This window comes from Aquarana catesbeiana, linkage group LG07, assembly GCF_042186555.1.
Source record: "Aquarana catesbeiana isolate 2022-GZ linkage group LG07, ASM4218655v1, whole genome shotgun sequence".
Lineage (NCBI taxonomy): Eukaryota > Metazoa > Chordata > Amphibia > Anura > Ranidae > Aquarana > Aquarana catesbeiana.
In genome coordinates, this window is record NC_133330.1 from 326,229,447 (window position 1) to 326,241,423 (window position 11,977).

At 44.5% G+C, this 11,977-nt stretch overlaps 1 protein-coding gene across 1 annotated transcript in view; it reads left to right on the plus strand.

Moving 5' to 3' along the window:
- JAK1 (Janus kinase 1) overlaps nucleotides 1-11,977 on the plus strand; it is a 181,356-nt gene that overhangs the window by 147,504 nt on the left and 21,875 nt on the right. The window contains exons 15-17 of the mRNA XM_073593803.1: nucleotides 1,453-1,580; nucleotides 6,168-6,303; nucleotides 10,482-10,633. Of these exons, the coding sequence (XP_073449904.1) occupies nucleotides 1,453-1,580; nucleotides 6,168-6,303; nucleotides 10,482-10,633 (416 nt within the window). The remainder of the gene's footprint in view (nucleotides 1-1,452; nucleotides 1,581-6,167; nucleotides 6,304-10,481; nucleotides 10,634-11,977) is intronic.

Here is an 11,977-nt window from a genome sequence, read left to right on the forward strand (position 1 = left end):
ATGCAAAGTGGTTGGAGGGAAGCTTCAGAATGGCAAAGATGTTTTTAATACAAATTATGTGAGCGGACTGCAGTTCCCCTTTAGGCTGGATATAACCAATAATCAACAAACGATATAAAAACGTGATCACGTGTAAAACAATAAAATCAAGTGTAGGAAAGAGTAAGGCTCACCCGATGCGTTTCGTCCACATGGACTTCAACATCAAACTCCTCTCCTACACTGTACAAATGTATATAAAAACTATGCCAATTTTTAGATTTACCTTCAACTATGTGGTGCAAGGGCCTGCCTGATTGTGTTTTTATTTTTGACCTCATATTACATGGTTTTGGTTTCTAAAGGGAAAGAAAATTGTATAGTGTGTATCCAGCTTTAGTGCGGTCCGTTTTTTAAAAGGAAAGCAGAGGGGACAGTACACGATACAGCAGGCACATGGAATATGAAGTGTTGGGGGTAACAAACGCTTTAAAACCTCAGAGCGTTTTGGGAAGCATAAGACCCCGAAGAATAAAATGGTGGTAGTGCCAGAATATTATGTTAATGCAAGGGTTTTTCAATCACACATTTTTAGTAAAAAAAAAGTCCTTTTGAGGACATACATACACCATAAATTACCCAATGTTTTGGTAAAATATAAAAGATGAGGTTGTGCCAAGTAAATAGATACCAAACATGTCAAGCCTTGAAATTGTGCGTGAACATGAAACCACATCGTTCGTTTTGTTATCCAGTGTGTGGGGGTTGGGCCACACTACTAAGTGGTCCATGGAAGTGATAGGCGGCTGTACAGTTGCCCAATTGCTTTCAGTTGACACCAGACAGTGGGCGAAAGGGTTCATTTGAATGAGATGCTTGTAATGCATATTAACACGTGAAAAAAAAAAACATGTTCGCACAACGCACCAGGATGCCAAGGTTTGAATAGGTACTATAAATCTGAGGCTTGTGAATCAACAGTAGACATTCATGTCCGACTGATTATTCCAGGGGGGGGGGTTGAGTCTGCTTCGGGTTGCCGAGATCACATAGAAGATGGCGGCACCCGGCACCAGTTTTGGGGCTTTTGGAGGTCTACACAAGGGAGGCTTTTACAGGAAAATAACCTAAAAATGGGTTAAATGCACATCTAATCTTATGGGAAGCCTGTTGTGGACATGAAGGATCTGACGTCTCAATAATGTCAGATGTTTTGCTATGTTCGTGGTTCATTCATTAGAAAGGAAATTGCTTATGGAAGACCCTATATCTATATCTCATTTCTGGATAGCTGTATCCAGACATTCTCTTAATCTAATTTATAAATTGCTGTTATAATTGTATTTGCTTTCCTATGCCTGTTAATGGAAATGCAGCAACAGTAAATAATTGAATATAACCAAAATAAAAATTAAAAAAAAAAAAACTGTGCATATACATCTATAAACGGACGATGGTGTATTCTATTTTTAGACATCATGGTGGAAGAATATGTGGACTTTGGTCCTCTGGACCTGTTTATGCATCGCAGGAGCGACTGTCTCACAACGCCATGGAAGTTTCAGGTGGCCAAACAGCTGGCGAGCGCACTGAGCTACTTGGTGAGTAAAACAATAGTAACGTTGTTACGGTGCCCTATCTTTGTGTATAAAACAATACTTTTTTTTTTTTTTTTCTCTGGATAACACGTGGAACGGTCGGAACCCCTCTCTCACTATTCTATTTTGTCTGCTATACCAGCTGCTCTTGTATCCTCATTTCAGTCCATACGTTGTGTCCTATCTTTAAAGCCTAACTCCTTATTTACTTTTACTTTAAATCCGGGGGGCCTTCAAACTTTTTAAACAAAAAAAAAAAAAGAGCCAGTTTACTGTCCTTCAGACTTTTAAAAGGGCCAGTGGGAGTGGAAAATACCTTGGGCTTGGTGGTTAGTGGGAGAAAAAAAAAATAACATTGTGCATGTGGTCATTAGGAGGAATAGTGCCCCATCGTTGGTACCAGTGGGAGGAATAGTGCCCCATCGTTGGTATTAGTGGGAAGAATATTATCCTATCGCTGTTGTCAGTGGAAGAAGTAGTGTCCCATCGTTGGTATCGGTGGAAGGAATGGTGCCCCATCATTTATGTCAGTGGCAGGAGTAGTGCCCCATCGTTGATGTCAGTGGCAGGAGTAGTGCCCCATCGTTGATGTCAGTGGCAGGAGTAGTGCCCCATCGTTGATGTCAGTGGCAGGAGTAGTGCCCCATCGTTGATGTCAGTGGCAGGAATAGTGCCCCATGGTTGAAGTCAGTGGCGGGAGTAGTGCCCCATGGCTGAGGTCATGGGGCACTACTCCTGCCACCGACACCAACCATGGGGCACTACTCCTGCCACCGACACCAACCATGGGGCACTACTCCTGCCACCGACACCAACCATGGGGCACTACTCCTGCCACCGACACCAACCATGGGGCACTGAGCCACTAATTTTGTGAGTAGATTGTAAGAGATGGAGAAGGGGGGGGGTGCACACTTTTCACCTTGGGGGTGGGGCTAAAGGACCTTGCCCCATCAATCCATGAGTCTTGCAGTCCTCCAGCAGGGGGTGGCCGGTGGCCGCAGGTCCCTCTTCCCAATGTAGGCATTTTACTGTTCAGATTATGGCTGTATATTGTGCAGGAAATAAATGGTTTAGTAAGCGAGAGAAATCGATAACGCTATTAATTTTCAGTGTGCAGGGTTGACTTCCCATAATAATAGCAGTTTATTGCTAAATGGCGGTATTAAATCACTGATGAAATGCGGTAACCTCAATTAGCGGCAGTTCATTACTAATCCCATCTATCCATTACTTCTCATCTCCGGCCGGGCAAGCTGACAGCTGCTGCTGAATCAAACGTCGTTCCTGAGAGATGAACGGAAAGCCAATCCTCTCTGTGCATGCCGTCCATTAGATGGGTGTTTACACACGATTCCCAGCACGGGGAGATGGCTTTTCCAGTCAGCCTGGGTCAACTCTGTGGGCACAGATTTACAGTTAGGACGTTCATTTTTTTTTTTTTTTATGCAGTGTGATACATTCAGAATGATGAAAACATTTCTCTGATAAAACATAATGGAATTCTGGGATCTGGCAGGCAAATGGGTGTTCTCTCTTGCAGGCCGCCTAACATACATTACGTTGCGGCTTTCATGTGGCATTCCGGGATGATGCCTGCCGCTACATGCATCCCGGTATCGTTTTCAGGAGGCAATCTGCTTTTTTGGAAAAGCCATCCAAGCAGCTAATTGGCCACTGGAGTGCTTTTACAGGCGTCGGGAGGGGTTGCCCCACCCTCCCGCCGTCCGCACCTCTCTAGGATCTCCGTCCCACCGGAGAACCTGGAACTGAAGCCAGCGCTTCCGCCAGCTTTACCATAGAGCCCATGGAGGACCAGAAGATCTCTGATGAGCTCTATGGTATAGGAAACTGGAAACGAAGAGTACTATTGTCACTCCAAATTTTCCCTGGATGTAAACACAGCGCAATTTTTAAATCTTGAAAGCGTTTGCTCACACCAATCTTGGACAGAGATGCTTTTAGGATAGAGACATACGGGGGTCTAAAAGATCCCAGAACTCCCCATATAGAGTACCTGTCACTGCCTATTGCTGTCACAAGTGATGTTTGCATTCCTTGTAACAGCAAAAAAAAAAAATGAAAGAAACAGTGCAAAAATAAAAATAAAATAAATAATCATACAATCAGAGTGCTGCACCACAAATAAGTGCAAATATGACTCCTATATGTGTAGCAAAAGAAAATTGCAGTATTCTATTCTATATACAATTGTGACAGCAAAAAAAACATAAAAGAAGCAGTGCAAAAAAAATGAAAATAGTCCATTCCGTGTGCTGCACAACAAATAAGTGTAAGTATGACTCGTATGTGTAAAAAAAGAAAATTGCAGTATTGTATATCAATTTTTTTTGGTTGAACTAGATGGACTTGTGTCTTTTTTTTTCAACCTATGTAAATATATATCTCCTTCCTGCCCGTGCTATAGCCGAAAGAAGGCTACAGCACAAGCTTAGTTTGCCGGGAGGGCGTACATGGTCATCCTCCCATGATCACGCTGCCCGCATGCCCTCCACGGCGTGCAAGCGGAACGTCCTGTGATCACGGAGTCCTTTGGACTCCGCTGATCAACAGATCGGGATAAAGGGCTGATCACAGCGGCCCTTTACCACGTGATCAGCTGTGTCCAATTACAGCTGATCACGGCAGTAAATACAAGCTGGTTATCGGCTTTTTTATCCTCACGCTGACAGTGTGAAGAGAGAAAAAGAGAGCCGATAACCGGCTTGTGTTAAGGGGACATCGGCACTGATAATCAGGGCTGTCCCAACAGTGCCCACCAGTGCTGTCAATCAGTGCCTTCTCATCAGTGCTTTCCATCAGTGCTCATTAGTGCCACTTATCATTGCCCTATCAGTGCCTCCTCACCAGTGCCCATCAGTGCAGCCTAGCGTTGCCCATCGGTACAGGTGAAAAATTACCTGTTTGTAAAACGTAAAAAAATTATTATTTTTTTTTACATTTGTCCAGCAAAAACTAAAAAACCCAGAGGTGATTAAATACCACCATAGGAAAGCTCTATTTGTGTGAAAAAAATTATAAAAATATCATATGGGTACAGTGTTGCATGACCACGCAATTGTCATTCAAAGGGTGACAGCGCTGAAAGCTGAAAATTTGCATGGGCAGGAAGGGGGTGAAAGTGGCCAGTAAGCAAGCATGGATAGATCGATACACACACGTAGATATATATATATATATATATAGATATATAGATATATAGATCTATATATCTATATATATATCTATATATATATATAGATATATAGATATATATATAGATATAGATATATAGATATAGATATATAGATATAGATATATAGATATAGATATAGATATATCTATATAGATATCTATATATATATCTATAAATCTATAGATAGATATAAACTTAACAAAAGTGAATAATAGAAAAAAATCAAAAGTCCTTTAAATACTACAATAAACTTGTAAAACTTCAAAACACTAGTCCCTATAGAAAGCGTGCATAAGCGTACTCCAGCGTGGAAATATCCTCGTGCTGCACCACCATGCAATGCTGCCACTTACCTCGGATATTTACCCTCAGGTAAGGTCAAATCAAACATTCCCAACAACCTGGGTCAGGGGCTTCACCAGAATGGAAAACCTCCAACCATCTCCTCCACTCGGTAATGCAGAGAGCAGCTCAGTCAATACAGGGGAATAAAGGAACTCTCATCATGCAGTAACACAATTGAAATGCAATGTTTAATAACCCCTAAAAGAATACTACAGTAAAACCTCTGATTGCGAGTAACGCGGTTTACGAGCATTTCGAAATACGAGCTGACTTTTTTTATTCTGACTCGGTTTGCGAGCGTTGTCTCACAAGACCAGCAGGATTCAAGCCTCTGAGGCAGGGATCTTCAAACTACGGCCCTCCAGCTGTTGCAGAACTACACATCCCATGAGGCATTGTAAAACTCTGACATTTACAAACATGGCTAGGCATGATGGGAATTGTAGTTCTTCAACAACTGGAGGGCCATAGTTTGAAGACCCTTGCTCTGAGGTGTGCAGAACCGCATGTGGCCAGAGGTGCGGGGGTGCAGGAGACGCCCGGAACCGCTCAGACACTCGGAAACACTCCATTCCTGAGTGTCTCTGAGTGTTTCCAAGTGTCTCCGGCGCTGTCTCCCCATCTCTGGCCACATGCGGTACTGCATACACTAGCAGTGACACTGAAACAAATTATCTGAATTTCTATTGATTCCTATGGGGAAACTCGCTTTGATATACGAGTGCTTTGGATTACAAGCGTTCTTCTGGAACGGATTATGCTCGTAATCCAAGGTACTCACAAATGAGGTGCACTATATACACACCCTCACCTGTCCTGGGAATAGTTTTGCAGCCTTCACTGAAGCTTAAAATGCAAATTATAAAAAAAAAATCAAGATAATTGAGGACATTTCCTGGAATGTTGATTTTAGATGGTAAAATGTCCAAAACTATAACCCCCCCCCCTTTTTGCACCTCATTTGATTGTTATATTTGGAATGCTCTGGTTATATTTGTGCCTTCAGGGCTGTCAGAATAAAACGGATGATGTCATGTTTTCTTCTGCAGGAGGATAAGGACTTGGTACACGGGAATGTCTGCACTAAGAACATTCTGCTGGCCAGAGAAGGGATAGATAATGACTGTGGCCCCTTCATCAAGCTCAGTGACCCTGGGATTCCTATAACTGTGCTGACCCACCAAGGTAAGAGCAGCAGTCAGACTCCCGAGACAACTGCAAATAATTCTGCCCTGTTCTACTATACCTGGCTTGTTTAACGTGCCAAGCTTGCTGAAGAATGTGAAGTGACTTGGGGGGGGGGGGGGTCAGAGTGGGACCAGGGGATCCACTTTCCCAGAACTGTCAGATGCTGAGGATTCAGCTACCCTGTTTCCCCGAAAATAAGACCTAGCGTGATTGTCGGTGATGGCTGCAATATAAGCCCTACCCCCCAAATAAGCCCTAGTTAAAGTCCTTGTAGGTTTTATTTTCAGGGTAGGGCTTATTTTCGGGGAAACAGGGTAGGGTTTATTTGGGGGGTAGGGCTTATATTGCAGCCATCACCGACAATCACGCTAGGTCTTATTTTCGGGGAAACAGGGTACCATGTGGGTCACGTCCCCGAATGCAGACAATGTGAGTTCGGGACCGTGGACACCACACGGATGTCAAATTGAGAGTATCGGCTGCATCCCAATTGGCATGAGTGGATCTGCCTGCATGTGGATGCACAGAACACCCCGTGCATTCCATGCAGGCACAACGGGGCTCTCACACGGGTGTATGCTTCAGTATCCCTGTGTATCCCTGTGTCACCGAGGCCTAAAGCTGAAGTTTAATCTGCTTATATTTTGCCTTACCTGGTCCCCCCCCCCCCCAAATCAATATGCCATTTAAATTCTTAAATATCATTATATACCTTCTTTTATACCTATGACTTAATTATTGGGTCCTGGCACTTCTCTATGCAATGCAGGCAGATGATGGCTTGTGGGAGGGGCCAGCAGGGTTCTGTACATAGCCTCCTAATTGAAAGGGGCGAGTCAGGCATGGTTAGGCTGGGGGGGGGGGGAGGGGAGAAAGGCGCTAGATGATGCTGGGTGTCCTCCAGCTAGGCAATGATCCAAGCTCTGACTTGCTGCAGCTTCTAATGCACACTGTGAGAAGCTTACAGTGTGCAGAGGAATAGGAGTAAGACATTTTAGCACAGGACAGGAGCCTGTACAACTGTGCAAGACTGAAGGGAAAGTTGGAGTTCAGGTTTAAGAAAGTGCAGATTGATGCTGCAGGACTTTTTTTTTTATTACAGGGAAGAATTTTTTAGTTTTTATTTAGTGACAAATTTACTTTAAACAACATAACATGTAGACCACGAGCAACTGACAAAGGTGACCAGCTTGAACACACATTAGGGAGTCTGTGGTCTTACCATGGTCATGCCACTAGTTAGGAAAACAAAACATTAAGGCCTCATACACACAGGGGTACTGAAACCCCTTCTGTGCTGCCCCCCAGAGCCCCCCTTTGTACTTACCTGAACCCGGTCTTTCCAGTGACGGGGACGAGCACCCCAGCTCCAGCTGGTGTCTCGGGTCCTGATTGGATAGATTGATAGCAGCGGGAGCCATTGGCTCCCGCTGCTGTCAATCAAATCCATTCCTCCACAGTGAATAACTCTTTAAAGAATAAGTAGTGAGTGCTAAATAGTGTGGTAGGTGAATGTAAAATTAGATGAAAAGACACTGCCGTCACCTAAAGGGTAATCCTCCACAGTGAATCACTTTAAAGAATAAGTATTGAGTGCTAAATACCAAGCACTCACTACTTATTCTTTAAAGAGTGATTCACTGTGAAGGGTTACCCTTCAGGTGACGGCAGTGTCTTTTCACCTATTTTACATTCACCTGGAAAGAGTGACCCATTGCGGAAGGAGCGGCACTCTTCAGGTGACAGGCAGTGACACCCACCCCTATATTCATATAATTTTTATTATTGGTTCTCCGGTTGGAGCCCCTTGGGGGAGGCAGCAGCCCAGCCTTCACCTAAGCGGGGGGGCGGGGCCGGGTCCTGCTGTCTGTGTCAATGAACGCAGCAGCAGGACACGAGAGTGCGCCCGCACGTGTGCCCCCGGGGAAAGCGCTTCTTTGGGGCACTCAATGCGGGGAGGAGCCAGGAGCGCCACTGGGGGGACCCCAGAAGAGGAGGATCGGGGCCACTCTGTACAAAACCCTTGCACAGCTAGGTAAGTATGATATGCTTGTTATTTAAAAAAAAATAAAAATAAACAAGACTTTACAACCCCTTTTTTAAGAAGTTCCACTTGAATTACTCCTACACTCCTTCCCCGCCACATTTGGCATGTCATTTCTTTGGGGGGGTGGGTACCTAGTCTTGATTGGTAGCCACTCCCACCTTCGCTTGGATCACCTAGGACAGTGATGGTGAACCTTGGCACCCCAGATGTTTTGGAACTACACTTCCCATGATGCTCATGCACTCTGCAGTGTAGTTGAGCATCATGGGAAATGTAGTTCCAAAACATCTGGGGTGCCAAGATTCTCCATCACTGGCCTAGGAGATCTGAGCAGAATTTCTCCTCTCCCCCTCCCTCCCAGTCTTCGGGGACACGTCACAGGGTCCCAGAAGACTGCCGGACCATTCAGGGGGTACAGCATGACTTGTGCATGCGCAGTGTCCGCAGTTGATATGTTAGGGAGAAGGGACGGCCTCGGGTGTGGACATCGCTGGATGATCGCGGGACAGGTGAGTGGCTGTTTATTAAAAGTCAGCAGCTACAGACCCCCTCGTCTACGATGGGGGGGGGGGGGTCCATCAGCCATGCAGCTCCTCTTTGAAGGAGATTCCTGGTCATAGCCCAACATAGTGTAATTCCGGTTCTTTAGCCACCATTGGTGTATATTACTAATGTTATTATGTACCGGTACATTTCTATTTTGTATTGTACACTTTTATATTTGTACGGTTTATAACCTTAATAAAATGATTGGAAAAGTCAGCAGCTACAGTTTTTGTAGCTGCTGACTTTTAATAAACACAAAAGTGACTGGAGCTCCACTTTTAAGCGCATGCCATGCGAGAGCCATGATTGTCCGCAGTTGGGATGTAGCGGCTGCGCAGAGGCATTTGACATCCATGTGTGGGTGCATGACCTTGTACGTGTCCGTGCAGCCGCTGTGTCCCAGAAGACATGAATGGGACTGCTCAGAGATGCATGGAACACCTGTGCATCCTCAATCGGCTAACGTACCCCTCGCACGGGTGTACATTTGACTACGCCCATGTGAACAAGACTTTATAAGACACAGTGATGTGCTTTACAAATGTGATTTGTTGGCTTGAACACTACAAACCTACCAGAGTGCTGTTGAAATGTAATGAATGTCATGTGAACAAGCCTTTCCTCCAAAATTGGTGTCTTGTCTGCTGTGATAAGCAAGTGCAGGATCCACACCGTGGGCTGCATTCTATGAATGAGCTGTAAAATGTAGGCAGCAGTGAGATCTGCAGAGTACAGTAAAACCTTGCTTTGAGAGTAACTTGGTTTGAGACTGCTTTGCAAAACAAGCAAAATTTTCAAATAAATTTTGACTTGATATACAAGCGATGTCTTGATGTACAAGTAGCGTCATGTCACAACTGAGTATAAAAGAGAAGAGGCGTCTCTATTTGTAGCAATATGGTTACATTTAATGAGGTTACAACATTTAGCAACATATTGCTACACTTAGAGCCGGTTCACACGGGGGCGACTTGTCAGGCGACCTAGCCGCCTGACAAGTCGCCTCCCGTTCTGTACAATGGAACCATTCTAATCGGAGCGACGCAAGTCGCTCCGACTTAGAAGAAAGGTTCCTGTACTACTTTGGGGGCGACTTGCATAGACTTCTATACAGAAGTCGTCTTGCAAGTCGCCACGGCAGTCGTGTGCAGGTCGCCTCGGTGAGGCGACCTGCAAGTCGTGCCGCTTCTAATGTGAACCGGCGCTCAGAGGCTCCTCTCTTCTCTTTTATACTCTGGAGCTCCTGCTGGATTTTGCTTCTAATCCCCTTGTGGAGGCTTCCATTTGTAGATGGACATTTTATGATTGCACAACCTATCACATTGCTATAATCTTTTTATATGAACTATAAATGGAAGGACTTATAAATAAATGTTTGTGGAACGAATCATTTGAGTTTCCATTATTTCTTATGGGGAAATTTGCTTTGATATACAAGTGCTTTGGATTACAAGCATGTTTCTGGGACGAATTATGCTCACAATCCAAGATTTTAGTGTATATGGGATAGAGTTTTATATCTGCTGCTTGTTAAAAATAGGTGCCTTAGTCCTCATTTTTTATTTTATTTTTTTTACCCTAGAGCGTGTGGAAAGAATACCCTGGATTGCTCCAGAGTGTGTGGAAGATTCCCGAGGCTTGAGTGTAGCTGCTGACAAATGGAGCTTTGGAACCTCATTGTGGGAGATCTGCTTCAATGGAGAGGTTCCCCTGAAGGACAAGACCCTGGCAGAGGTATTGGTGACTGATTTCCCCAGTGCAATGTTGCTTGATTGTCATACGGGTTAAAAAATATCTCCAATCCAGAGCTGATCATTTTATATGTTGTTTCCAAAAAGTTAAATCACATGCTGGTTGCTTAGATCACTTTTGGGGTGAGGTCTTTTAACCAGAATTCCCAGTTCCACAACCATTACAAGGCCTATGAAGGGTTGAAATATAAGTGTTACACCACTGCTAAGAGGTCCAAATACAACTCCATTCCATTGTTGGTGTAAATTATCTGGTTCCCGGGCAGACGGCTTCTACACCCCAGAGGATCTCCACGGTCTCCTTGGCTTGTAGTGTGATGTAAGAAGGGTTGAAATTGAAGTGCCACACCACTACTAAGAGGTCCAGATACAATTTTATTCCATTAAGGGCAGGGCGTTCGCTGTGATCAGCGAGTCAGTGAGACTCGGGTGATCACAGATCGGAGTAAGGGGCCAATCCCGGCCCCTTACCATGTGATCAGCTATCAGCCAATGACGGCTGATCACGTGATGTAAACAAAAGATCGGTAATTGCTTTTTTTTTTCTCCTCACGCTGACAGCGTGAGGAGAAAAAAGAAAACGATCACCGGCTTCAGTGCAAGGGGCATCGGTCCCGAAGAGGCGAAGCCGCCTCATATGTGCCCACCAGTACCGCCTTCCAGTGCCACCTGCCAATGCCCACACAGTGCTACGAATCAGTGCATAAGTGCTAGCAATGAGTGCCACCTATCAATGCCCACCAGCAGTGCCAATGAGTGCCTCATCAGTGCCACCTAGCAGTGCTGCCTATAAGTGCCCATCACTGCCACCATTCAGTGCCGCCTTATCAGTGCCCATCAATGCAGCCTATCAGTGCCCTTCAGTGCAGCCTCATCAGCGTACGTCAATGAAGGAGAAAAATTACCGGTTTGCAAAATTTATTAACAAAATATAAAACGGTTTTGTATTTTTATTTTTTTATATTTGTTTTATTTTGGACTTTTTTGAATTTTTAACAAAAAATAAAAAACGCCGAGGTGATCAAATACCACCAAAAGAAAGCTCTATTTGTGGGGAAAAAATGATAAAAGTGTTGTATGACTGCGCAATTGTCATTCAAAGAGTGACAGCGCTAAAAGCTGAAAATTGGTCTGGGCAGGAGGGGGGGGGGGGGGGGGGGGGTTAGGTGCCCAGTAAGCAAGTGGTTAATACCTTAAGATAACGATACCAATAAAATAAACCTACAGGTCCAGCGCTATCTTTCCACTTTCCTCAACCATTACAAAGCCTAAAGCCCCATACACACTATCAGATTTTCTTCTGATTTTTGTCTTCAAATTTACCAAA